This window comes from Heptranchias perlo, chromosome 22, assembly GCF_035084215.1.
Source record: "Heptranchias perlo isolate sHepPer1 chromosome 22, sHepPer1.hap1, whole genome shotgun sequence".
Taxonomy (NCBI): Eukaryota; Metazoa; Chordata; class Chondrichthyes; order Hexanchiformes; family Hexanchidae; genus Heptranchias; species Heptranchias perlo.
In genome coordinates this window covers 49114247-49126883 of record NC_090346.1, presented here as the reverse complement: position 1 = coordinate 49126883, position 12637 = coordinate 49114247, and the positions used below count along the sequence as shown (strand labels likewise).

The 12637-nt window shown below is 49.8% G+C and overlaps 1 protein-coding gene across 2 annotated transcripts; it reads right to left on the bottom strand.

The window, feature by feature from the left end:
* Positions 1-2117: 2117 nt before the first annotated feature.
* Positions 2118-12503, bottom strand: tfap4 (transcription factor AP-4 (activating enhancer binding protein 4)). Of its 2 annotated transcripts, XM_068003580.1 has the most exons (7): positions 12048-12503; positions 8790-8955; positions 8316-8414; positions 5941-6111; positions 5149-5286; positions 4236-4403; positions 2118-2883 (listed from the first exon to the last, which is right to left on the bottom strand). In XM_068003580.1, exons 1-7 carry the CDS (start codon positions 12323-12325, stop codon positions 2707-2709), a joined length of 1197 nt encoding a protein of 398 aa, XP_067859681.1. In that variant the 5' UTR covers positions 12326-12503; the 3' UTR covers positions 2118-2706. The 2 variants fall into 2 exon arrangements, with proteins under 2 accessions (XP_067859681.1, XP_067859682.1); XM_068003581.1 differs by lacking the exon at positions 5149-5286 and having other exon boundaries at positions 12048-12500.
* Positions 12504-12637: the final 134 nt, after the last annotated feature.

Below are 12637 nucleotides of genomic sequence, written 5' to 3'. Positions count from 1 at the left end.
TAGGGGGAAACTATTGCAAGGGGAGCCAGTGCTCCCTCAAAGCAAGACCAACCTGTTTGTGTTTTTAAATGAATATCAGTGTTTCCAGTTATTAATGTTTGGATAATGTGAGAGCTTGCCGACCTTAGACCCGGTGCTGTTTGACATGCATGTGTCACAGTGTAAGCTTCCCCCTCCTCTGGCACCTCATTTCCACCGTAGGTGCTGGCTGCGACTGTATGAGCATCAATTGGGGGGGGCGGGGGGGGGGGGGAGCGGCCTGGGCTCCTGCTGCACACATGGCCCAGACATTCCTGTGCCGCCTCGGGGGGATTAATCTTTGCCTGTTGTTGCTGACATGCAGGGAAGGGACTGGCTTTCCATTGAACATGGGCACCTGCTGTTGCTGCTGCTGGAAGTGGCAGATGTATTTGCAGAGAGCAGTGCCAGAGGGGATTAGCACCACATAAATAGCAGCGGATGCCGTTATTCATCGCACCCATGACACAGGATTGCCATTTTTAAAATTGACCCCTCGCTGTCACCGTCAGACCAATCACATGCTGCCACGAGCCAAAAGTGGAGCCATGTGACCTTTGCATGGCCGCACCTCTCTCCCTCTTAAAACAGGCCGTGGCCTACAAAAGGGCTAGATTTTTAATTCTTTGTATTTTCTGCTTTTCTTTGTATTCTTTTGTTTGTTCTTCACCCATCACCCCTGTGCTCACTGACCTACATTGGCTCCCGGGTCCAGCAGCGCCTTGAATTTGAAATTCTCATCCTCGTGTTCAAATCCCTCCCTGGCCTCGTCCCTCCTGATCTCTGTCACCTCCTCCAGCTCTACAACCCTCCGAGATCTCTGCACTCCCCCAATTTCCATCGCTCCACCATTGGCAGCTGTGCCTTCAGCTGCCTAGGCCCCAAGTTCTGGAATTCCTCTCTATCTCGCTCTCTTCCTTTAAGATGCTCCTTAAGACCTACCTCTCTGACCAAGTTTTTGGTCACCTGTCCTAATATCTCATGTGGCTCGGTGTTAAATTTTTGTTTGATTTACGCTCCTGTGAAGCGCCTCGGGACGTTTTTCCACATTAAAGGTGCTATATAAATGCAAGTTGTTGTTTGTACTCTCGTTTATGCTGGGTAGTTGAACGGGCAGCTACTGCCCTCGTATTCAGGCAGCCTCTATCCCAAACAGGGAGTGTTGGTCGGCTTTTTGACCACAGGTGGCATCACATCCAAACCCCTATTCTGTCCCTCATTGGTTCTACTTTACAGCAGGAGTCACTGAGCAGTAATTCAGGAGCAGGAACCCTAGCTGATCACAACCTCCCCCAACCCAGGGACACTGAGGCCAATTGTAACACCTCCCCCCCCCCCCCCCCCCCAAATCCCAGATGACCATAAATCGAACATGGTACACAGTACCACCTCACACACTGCCTTTACCAACAGCGCCATGAGCCAATCTCCCTGCCCGTATCACTCTCTCAGTTGCTAGAAGTTGAAATTGTGAAAAGGAAAAATTTACAGGGCTATGGAGAAAGAGCAGGGAAGTGAAATAGTTGTTCAATTAGTTTCAAAGAGCTGGCACGGGCACATGACATGCCGAATGGCCTCCTTCTGTGCTGCAAGATTCTACATCCAGTGAGGACAGGATCAAAATTGCTCCTTGGGTAAGATACCAGAAGACATCTTGCACTCACAGACCAGTTTTACTGGAGGAAGTGGGTTAGACAGCGACCATTCACCTCTAGAACCCGTGTTCAAATCTAGCTCAAGCTGATGGAATGAAAATCTCCTGTCTGCTGACTACAAGGGTTCCTATCTGAAATGAATTGGACAGTCCCAACCCAGCTATTAGTGAGAATGAGGGTAAACCACACACTGGGGATAGATCTTGACTTTGTGCGATAGTGTAAAATGGGTGATAACAAGTCAGCAGCCTGTTTTACATCTCTCCCCATTTTTATTTCTGCAGATGTAAAACGGGCCACCGTTTCGCTATCGCACAAAGTCAAAATTACCCCCATTGTCCCTAATCGGCAATGCTCTTCTGATCTATTCTAATCCGACGTGTATTTGCACGGGAACACTTACACACTCGTATATACACACAAACACACAAAAAAAACGAAGCATTAAAAAAAAACAAAGTACAAACTTTATTTCTCTCTTTACAAGGCGGGTGCCTTTTTTTTCCACTTTCTTAACAAAATATAATAGCTTTTCCATGAACACAAACCTCGTCTCAACATAAAACTCGATACGGATACAGGGAGAGATGGGAGGAACTAACAAACTAACTACATGAAAGGACACTGCTTAAAAAAATCAACTACATCAGTACAAGAAAGGGGGGGCGATCACAGAAGCGGGGGCCACAGTTGCACTGGGAGGAGGTGCCCCCACTGGACTGAACAAACTGGTAAGTGCTTGAAATTTTCCCCCTCCCCAAAACATAAAAAATAAAAGAGAACACTAAAATGTCCTTCAGCAACACTTCAGCTATGGATTCCAAGGTAGTCGTGAGCACGAGAAAGGATTTTGCAATCCCTCCTGGTATGGTCCAGATTTTCGATAGCCTCTCTCACTCCAGGCTGACACTGTTTACAGTATTGGGAAGGTCCAAAAGAGACCCCAACATTTTTTTTTTCTTTTTTTCTTTCTCTGAGAAAAACACGGGGCACGCCCGCGCCGTTTGGATCCCGGCCTGACGCAGCTCTGGTGTCACGGGAGAGCCCTCTCCACGGGTGCCTTCTCCTCGCCCAGCGTCATCGTTACCGTCACATCACTCTCCTCCCTGTCCGATTCGGTGTCAGACCACGCCCGGGAGGGCTGGACAATGACCGCTTGTCGCTGCTCCTCTTCCTGCTTCTCTTGTGTCCCTTCAATGTGCTGGATCGCCTGCGATTTTAAAAGAACGGTTCTGCATTAGTCAAAACGCGAGGGGAAGAGGAGAGGCACAAAGCCAATTAAGTGACGCAGAACGAAATCCTTCCAAAGCTCCCCCCCAATGGCCTAGTGGGTAAATTACCGGCGAGTGCCTCAGTAACTGATGCAGGGCCAGAGGTTCTCTGTACCGAGTCAGCCAGTCTTGGGGTGCCACAGTTATCCTCAGGGCCCCTGGGCTGGAGAGAGCAACAATCAGGCAGGAACCCCGCTGGTAATGGTTATTCAGTGACACCCCTAATCCATGCAGTTGGCTACTTTCAGCCAATGAAGTCACTATAATGACAGCCTCATATCCCTGGACTGGGAGAGAGAATGCCAGCCAGCCAGGCCCCCTCTCTACAATAAGTTAGGAGGCATAGTAAGTTGTGTAGATGGGAGCAGGAAATTACAAGGGGACATAGACAAGTTAAGTGAGTGGGTAAAACAATGGCAGATGGAGTTCAATGTGGGGAAGTGTGAGGTCATCCATTTTGGATCCAAGAAAGACAAATCGGAATATTTTCTTAACGGCGAGAGACTAGGAACTGTGGAGGAGCAAAGGGATTTGGGTGTCCAGGTACACAAATCATGAAAAGCAGTGCACAGGTACAAAAAGTAATCAAAAAGGCTAATGCAATATTGGCCTTTATTTCAAGGGGGCTAGAATACAAAGGGGAGGAAGTGATGCTTCAGTTATACAGAGCCTTGGTCAGACCCCATCTGGAGTAACTGTGTTCCGTTTTGAGCACTGCACCTAAGGTAGGAAATACTGGTCTTGGAGGGGGTGCAGCGTAGATTCATCAGAATGATACTGGGGCTAAGAGGGTTAAATTATGAGGACAGATTGCATAAACTTGGCTTGTATTCCCTTGAGTTTAGACGGTTGAGGGGTGATCTGATCGAGATGTTTAAAAGGGATTTGATAGGGTCAGTACAGCAAAACTATTTCGTCTGGTGGGTGAATCAAGAACAAACGGGCATAATCTTAAAATTAGAACTAGACCATTCAGCGGAGAAATCAGGAAGGAATTTTTCACACAAAGGGTAGTGGAAATCTGGAACTTTCTCCCCCAAAAGGCTGTGGATGCTAAGGGACAAATAAAATTTTCAAGACTGAGATCAATAGATTTTTATTAGGTAAGTGTATCAAAAGATATGGAGCAAAGGCAGGTAGATGGAGTTAAGATACAGATCAGCCATGATCTAACTGAATGGCGGAACAGGCTGGAGGGGCTGAATGGCCTCCTTCGATTCCTATGTTCCTAAAACACTAGAGGGCTGCAGGCAGCCCAGGGGAGTCACGGCCATCAGGGCTGGAGCCTTACCTGTACGATGGTGTCTAGGTTCTGTCTTGATGTAGTGGAGGAGTTGTTGGTGACCAAGGATGGCCCCATTGTTACCACGGTGACCTGGTGCGAAGCCTGCGGGGGTGGAGTCTGCACTATGACGGTGGGATGGTGGGTCGACGCTGGGGAAATGTGGGCTGGTAGGAGCTGAAAGACAACGAGAGAGGGAGGGAAAAAGACAGTCAATACAACAAGTTAACCAAATGTTGCTCACTAACCTTTTACAGAAGCCTATAGCTGACAATGGCTGAAGGCTCACTCTTGGGCAGTGATGACCTGTTGGGTGGATAATCAAGGTTCCATTGTATTTTGATTCTAAGACAGGCATCAACCTTATGTGATATTTAATTAATTGATGTTGCTGAGCATTCATGAGTAATGCTGCATGCTTTGAATGGGAATCCTGTAATGGTTAAAATCCAATAAATTACATAGAATTTACAGCACAGCAACAGGCCATTCGGCCCAACAGGTCAATGCCGGGTGTTTATGCTCCATATGAGCCTCCTCCCTCCCTACTTCAACTAACCCTATCAGCATATCCTTCTATTCCTTTCTCCCTCACATGCTTATCTTCCCGCTAAATGCATCAATGCTTGTCGCCTCAATTACTCTTTGTGGTAGTGAGCTCCATATTCTAACCACTGTCTGGGTAAAAAAGTTTCTCCTGAATTCTTTATTGGATTTATTAATGACTTTTATATTTATGGCCCCACAAGCAGAAACATCTTTTAAATTAAAAATTTTGATTGGCTAGACCTGATGCCTAAATCTCTGTCCCCGCCCTCCACCCAATTTTGGACTGGACTAAACACAGCAACCTTTCTCAGCATGGCCGAGCTCAGGAGACGGGTACTAGGGGTGTGTGGGCTCTGGGGAGACGAGTGCTGACCTGTGTCACGAGATGGGGCTCGGGCTCCCGGTGCTCCCGCTGATGAAGGATCCTGGACTGCTCCTGGTGCTGTTGCTGCAGCTGTTGCGCGATGGCCTTTAACTTTTCGGGGTACACGTGGGCCTCCAGCGAGCGAATCTGCCAACAGACACACCTCGTCAGTCTCTGTGGGACAGTGGGGAGTGTCGCACTACTGAGAGGAGCTCTCCAGAAATCAAAATAAAATGGGCTCTTTAAAGAAGCTGGGACTCCCATCCAATGGGCTCCTGCTTCACATATGGTGATGGAAGTGTGGGCAGGAAGTTCCTATTGCTTGCACTTCCTCCTGCTGCACTACTGCCCTCCTAAACTCCCCTAATCACTAACACTGCTCCTAAAGTATCAACTCTTGATGGGACACAGCTCTACAAGTGACCAGCTGCCCTCCCATACCTTGCCCAGGTTGCCATTCCTCAGTGCGTGCCCAGTCAGTGTCAGCGGGCCATTCGACCATGGGGTGCATTTCAGCCGAGCCCAATCTGTCCCGCCCAACATCCACACGCACACACACTTTCCACTTTCCAGCATTGCTCCACGGATAGTAATCAGGTGCAGGAATCATGTTTCCCCCCACTCTCCCTAGTCCAGGGTACTGAAGCTAACTGATCAGCCGACTCAACCCTGAGAACAAATCTGGGACCCTCCAGCCTGCGTGCCTTAATACTGCACTCGATGCTGCTTACATCCATGAAAGGAGACACCAAAGAGACTTGGGCCAGCCACACACAGCTATCAAGGCAAGTGCATACCAACCTGTTCCTCCAGCATCATCCTGACCGAACGCTCCTTGTCCAGCTGCTGCCGCAGTTCGATCATCTCCCGTTTCAGGTCCTCCACCTTCTCATCTTCCCAGACGTCTGGGGAGCCAATCCCTTCGTCCTTATCCTCTGCCCGTCTCCGCTTGGGGGAGGAGCCACTGTACTCCTGGAAGACACAAAGACAAAGTTGTTTTTTTATTCATTCATGGGATGTGGGCGTCGCTGGCGAGGCCAGCATTTATTACCCATCCCTAATTGCCCTTGAGAAGGTGGTGGTGAGCCGCCTTCTTGAATTGCTGCAGCCCGTGTGGTGAAGGTTCTCCCACAGTGCTGTTAGGAAAGGAGTTCCAGGATTTTGACCCAGCGACAATGAAGGAACGGCGATATATTTCCAAGTCGGGATGGTGTGAGACTTGGAGGGGAACGTGCAGGTGGTGTTGTTCCCATGTACCTGCTGCTCTTGTCCTTCTAGGTGGTAGAGGTCGCGGGTTTGGGAGGAGCTGTCGAAGAAGTCTTGGCGAGTTGCTGCAGTGCATCCTGTGGATGGTACACACTGCAGCCACGGTGCGCTGGTGGTGAAGGGAGTGAATGTTTAGGGTGGTGGATGGGGTGCCAATCAAGCGGGCTGCTTTGTCCTGGATGGTGTTGAGTTTCTTGATTGTTGGAGCTGCACTCATCCAGGCAAGAGGAGAGTATTCCATCACACTCCTGACTTGTGCCTTGTAGATGGTGGAAAGGCTTTGGGGAGTCAGGAGGTGAGTCACTCGCCACAGAATACCCAGCCTCTGATCTGCTCTTGTAGCCACAGTATTTATGTGGCTGGTCCAGTTAAGTTTCTGGTCAGTGGTGACACCCAGGATGTTGATGGTGGGGGATTCGGCGATGGTAATGCCATTGAATGTCAAAGGGAGGTAGTTAGGCTCTCTCTTATTGGAGATGGTCACTTGTCTGGCACGAATGTTACTTGCCACTTATCAGCCCAAGCCTGGATATTGTCCGGGTCTTGCTGCATGCGGGCACGGACTGCTTCATTATCTTGCGAACGGAACTGAACACTGTGCAAGCATCAGCGAACAACCCCACTTCTGACCTTATGATGGAGGGAAGGTCATTGATGAAGCAGCTGAAGATGGTTGGGCCTAGGATACTGCCCTGAGGAACTCCAGCAGCGATGTCCTGGGGCTGAGATGATTGGCCTCCAACAACCATCTTCCTTTGTGCTAGGTATGACTCCAACCACTGGAGAGTTTTCCCCCGATTCCCATTGACTTCAATAATGTTAAACACGGTGACAGCTAATCCGGGCGTGATTGCGGACTAAACTCTGAGGCGAGAGCGCTACCTTGGAGTCAGCCTTGGAGTCAGAAGGTCGTGGGTTCGAACCCCACTCCAGAGTCTTGAGTACATAATCCAGGCTGACACTCCCAGTGCAGTACTGAGGGAGTGCTGCACTGTTGGAGGTGCTGTCTTTTGGATGAGACGTTAAACCGAGGTCTCATCTGCCCTCTCAATTGGCCGTAAAAGGAGAGTTCTCCCGATGTCCTGGCCAATATTTATCCCTCAACCAACTTCACTGAAGCAGATCATCTGGTCAAATCACATTACTGTTTGTATGGATCTTGCTGTGCGCAAATTGGCTGCCGCATTTCCTAGATTACAACAGTGACTACACTGAAGTGTCCATTCACACTCAGTCCTTACATGCAGTCACCCCTTAAACGCCTCACACGGAATCTAACTGATCATCACATGCACCTGCCAGAACCCCATTCAAGATTGGGATTGATAGGTTTTTGTTGGGTATCAGGGGATAGGGAGCAAAGGCGGGTAAATGGAGTTGAGGTACAGATCAGCCGGGATCTAAATGAATGGTGGAGCAGGCTCGAGGGGCTGACTGGCCTCCTCCTGCTCCTACATAACACACTGGCACCAAGAAGCACTCAGCATGCATACAAACGCAGAGATACACAACGTGTTTTCATTAAAGTTATAGTTCACTATAGTCGTTGTACATGTCAACATCACAGGACTGTTGATGCAGCAGCCGGGACATGAGGCACAAATGTGTCTTGCAACTGGCAATGGGGTGTCCTTCCCCTCCTATCGAGGATGCAGCGCCTCTGCCTGCTCCCCTGGCCCTCCACAAGGAAAAGCTGTGCAGCACGCAGCCCATTGCCAGCATCATGATCCGCAAGACCCTCACCGGACTGTATCGCCCCCCAGATCAATCGAGGCACCCACGCACATCGTCAACCAGCCACAGCCTGCGCCCCCCTGGTCCACGGCCCAGGCCCAGGCCCTGTGCCCCCTGGCGCTGCACCACCATGGCCCACGCCCCCCCACGGCTGTGCCCCCTGCCGGTGTGCCCACCTGAATGAAGCGCTTCAGCTGCGAGTTCTGCTGAAGTAGTCGGGTCTTTTCTTGCTCGAGTGAAAAGATATATTCTGCCGTTTGCTGCAAAATAGCTGCCTGTGGGAAGAGAAAGAACAGGAGCGTGAACTGGGTCTCTCCCTACTTCATCACTGAATCCAAATTATCTCCTTCCATTGTGGGGGGGGGGGGGGGGGATGCCTCATGGAGCTGATTTTTGGGGATTTTTTTCCATTGATGCGTTTGTTGTTAAACAGTTGACAGTGGATGACGATCAGTGGCTGCATTGAAAGGCTTTCCTCCATCATCCAACTGGACTGATCGCTCACTGCACAATTCCAAGTGGTGTAACCCTTCCCCCAGCCCACCGATTCTGAGTGACCGATCTAAAGATCTCCTGTAGCCTCCCACTGACCCCCGCGGGAATGTGTGCCCCGTGTGTTGATGTCGGGTGAGGACCAGATCGTGCCTGACCTTGCTGAGTTTCTCGCCGTCTGTGTGTGGTATCAGAGTTTTCAGGGACTGAAAGCCAGCGTTGATGCTTTGCATTCGGCGCCGCTCGTTGCTGTTGGCGATCTCTCTCCTTATCCTCCTCTCCTGGTCTCTCTGTGACTCCTGGGTCAGTGGGATATTAGCCAAGCTGGAAAAAAAAAATCAAGACGTTTATAATTTTATCCCCTCCCTCACTCACTTTCCAATAATTTCTGCTCCTCACGAGTGGCCATTATGCATAGATTATTCGGCGGGCTATTCGACTGCACTGGTCATCGCAGCCATATGCTATCCCGCCCTCAGCCGACCACCCACACACTCAACGGCTTCTAGCAGGAGTCACTGGAATGTGACTGACTTTCCGTTCCCCAACCCAGAGCCACCGAGTCCAATGGGAGAGACTCATCGACTGCCCCACACGACCCTGCTGGTCTGTACCCCAGCATGGGTTCCCGCTTCTATTCTCTATCCAGCGGGGTCCCCCCCCCCCATTGGAAAGTCCACACGTGTGAATGTTGGGCAAGGACAAGATCTGGTGAGCTTGCAGCAAGGGCTCACATTCCCCCATGCAACATCGCTTGCACAATCAATCATTGTAAACATGTATAAATGCGTAGGCTTCAAGGAGATCTTGAAACATTTACCTGAGGAAGGAGAAAATCTCCGAAAGCTTGTGAATTTAAAATAAAATTGCTGGACTATAACTTGGTGTTGTAAAATTGTTTACAATTGTCAACCCCAGTCCATCACCGGCATCTCCACATCATGACAATCAATCATGATCCAGTAATCAAAATATCATACTGGGGGAGCCAAGACCCAGAAGGCTGGGATAATTAGACGCAGACATAATTCAGCCCTCATTTTTGTATTTCCATTATTAATTTCTGTGTCCACATTTATAATGAAAGCTGCCTGTACAAACCAGTCGGGCTGTAATTACACCCTCCTGCCAATGGTGAAGCTGCAGTTAGTGAGATATTCCACACAGGCAGCTTTCCACTATCAATGTGGCACAGGAATTTACAATGACAGGAAGTGCACGCAGATGTAAGATCTTGACTATAATAAATAGATAGATCTATATATTGTTTTTAATGTAATAAATGCAGAGGACCCAGACGTCACACTTTGTTTCAAATGCTACAAAATGTTACAAAAAAAGTCGGTTACTTGATGCTAGCAGCTTCAGAACTTCAGCCTGAAATTGACAAGGACATTTCAACTGCTGAATTTCCCGACTGAACATCAATTAAACACTGACTCACCCCAGTGTCTGTTTACTTAACCCTTTCAGTGTATAGTCTGCAAATACAGTACGAGCGCAGCCAGCAAATACAGTACGAGCGCAGTCAAATACTGTACGAGTGCAAATACAGTATAAGCGTGGTCAGCAGAAAAAGTACGAGTCAGTCCGTAAATACAGTACAAGTGCAGTCAAATACAGTACAAGCGCAGTCAGCAAATACAGTATGAAAATTATATAGTATATAGAAATTATATAAAATATTCAATATGAATAACTTTTATGGGGCCCGTGCTCAGGGGCCCAGTGAACACAGCTCACCAGAACTTAAACAGCGCTTCTTTCTTTATACAACTTTACACCCATTTCTTTATTTTTAACCAACATTCACTTTATTCTCAAAACCAGCAAACACAGTAGCACAATAATACATTCTCCATTACATCACATAATAATCCTGTCCTTATAAAATTCTCCACCTCACTATCCAAGGCAGGTACAGCATGGCTTATATACAGAGTAAAGCTCCCTCTACACTGTCCCATCAAACACTCCCAGGGCATGTATAGCACGGGTTAGATACAGAGTAAAGCTCCCTCTACACTGTCCCATCAAACACTCCCAGGGCATGTATAGCACGGGTTAGATACAGAGTAAAGCTCCCTCTACACTGCCCCATCAAACACTCCCAGGGCATGTATAGCACGGGTTAGATACAGAGTAAAGCTCCCTCTACACTGCCCCATCAAACATTCCCAGGGCATGTATCGCACGGGTTAGATACAGAGTAAAGCTCCCTCTACAGCGTTGTATTACAGTGAACCTGGTAGCATTGAAGCATTTAAGGGGAGGCTTTATGCGTACATGAGGGAGAAGGGTAGAGATGGAAAAAGTGGCAGAGTGGGAAGAGGCTCGTTTGGAGTATAAGCATCGGTACAGACCAGTTGGGTCGAATGGCTTGTTTGTTTGCTGTAAATTCTATGCAATCAGTTAGATGCATTGAGTTTCGATGGCAGTGACTGAGTGTCAATGCCCTTGGTCCACTGCACAGATGAGATTAGACCAGTACCCCAGTAAGTGGCATTCACTGACGAAAATCCCCAACCCAGTATATATTTTTTTAAAATGAATGCATATTTGCAGACATTTCCCATTGTCGATCAGTGGACGAGCCAGAGTGGCCTGAATGTGTTTGTTGAGTTCCATGCCCGCAGCTTTAAATAAGAAACTACAACTCCCAGACTTCCTGGCGGCGCCAAGATGGACTACAGCTCCCGGCCTGCCCCACGTCAGATAACTCCAGCTGCGCTGCGGAGAAGCAGGCAGGCCCGAAGCGCTGCTCGGCCTCGTCCTCCGCCTGTGCCGGGGGGGGCGGGGAGGAGCCGATCAGCGCTTCACGCCGCCGCCGCCGCCGAAGAGACCGCCAGGCGGATCCTTTCGGCACCCTCTCCCCGCGGGCCTTTTAAATCCGACCCGGGCGCCCCACAAACTACACCCGGAAAGTGACCAGACCCACGTGCGCCCCTGGAGGGAGGGGGGGGATTGTTTGCTCTCCCGCTGCGGTGAGGGGGGGGGGGGAGAAGGGGGTACGAGAGTCTTCGGTGGCCGGGAAGTGGGTGCAACAACCCCTTAACCCCCTCCCTCCCTCCCTCCCTCCCCGGGCAGCGTGGCTGCAGCGCTGCCCACGTGGGTGTGTTTGGAACCTCCGAATGTATCCATTCCACTTTAGAACGTTGCCCTGGAGCCGCCGCCGCCGCCGCGTTCCAAACCCCGAATCCACGTGCAGCCCTCCCTGCCCGCTGCAGCCCCGTCACTCAAGCTGCAAACCGGCGCAGCCCCACCGCCCGCGCCGCCGCCGCCGCCGCGTCCCCCTCTCCCTCCCGGGGGTCTGAAAGCTCCGCCATGCAGACAGCAGATGGAGCCGTGCTTGTTAGTAGCAAAGGAATATATATATATATATATATATAAATAAAAGGGGAGAGAAAAGTACACACCTACAGAGACCTCCTATCACTTCTTTCTCACTCTTCCTGAAATCCTGGAATGAAGGTACCTTTTGAGTCGGTACCACGAAATATTCCATGTCTTGCACCTGAAAAAATAAATGTCCAAAAAATAATAATTGTGTTAAATAAAAGGCTCCTGAGTGCAGGCTCTGTGTGTATGTGTGTGTGTTTCCAGCTGATCGCTCTATCAGATGGTTGTAAATGGCGGGAAACAGCTGGTGCTTTCGCAGCACCGCCGCCTCCTTCCGCCGGGACCGGGATTGCATGTAAACAAAGGACTATTCCCCCGTCCTCCCCCCCCGAGCCCCCGGACAGGATGCAGCCGGAGGCCGGGTCGCGTCTGCAAAGAGGGTTCGTTGGAAAGAGGGACGAACTTGGGGTAAAATGGGAGAGGAAAAAATGGGCAATGGTCAGTTGCATAAGGGGGATGTTTCTGCATACGCCACTACGTGTGTGTGTGTGGGGGGTGAAGCGGCTCATCAGCTGACGGGCTGGCAAAGCTGAGAGGAAAAGCAACAGCTTCTGTGACATTGGAGCAGCTGAGAACACAGAGAGGCACAAATACAACCCCCACCGCC

What these genes read in the sequence shown, in the direction of transcription:
- tfap4 (XM_068003580.1), bottom strand. Translation starts at nt 12,325, where the DNA reads ATGCAATCCCGGTCCCGGCGGAAGGAGGCGGCGGTGCTGCGAAAGCAC. An exon ending in GTGATAGGAGGTCTCTGTAG is followed by an intron (nt 8,956 to 12,047) that starts GTGTGTACTTTT and finishes TTTTTTTTCCAG; the next exon opens with CTTGGCTAATATCCCACTGA. An exon ending in GGATGATGCTGGAGGAACAG is followed by an intron (nt 5,287 to 5,940) that starts GTTGGTATGCAC and finishes GTCTGTTGGCAG; the next exon opens with ATTCGCTCGCTGGAGGCCCA.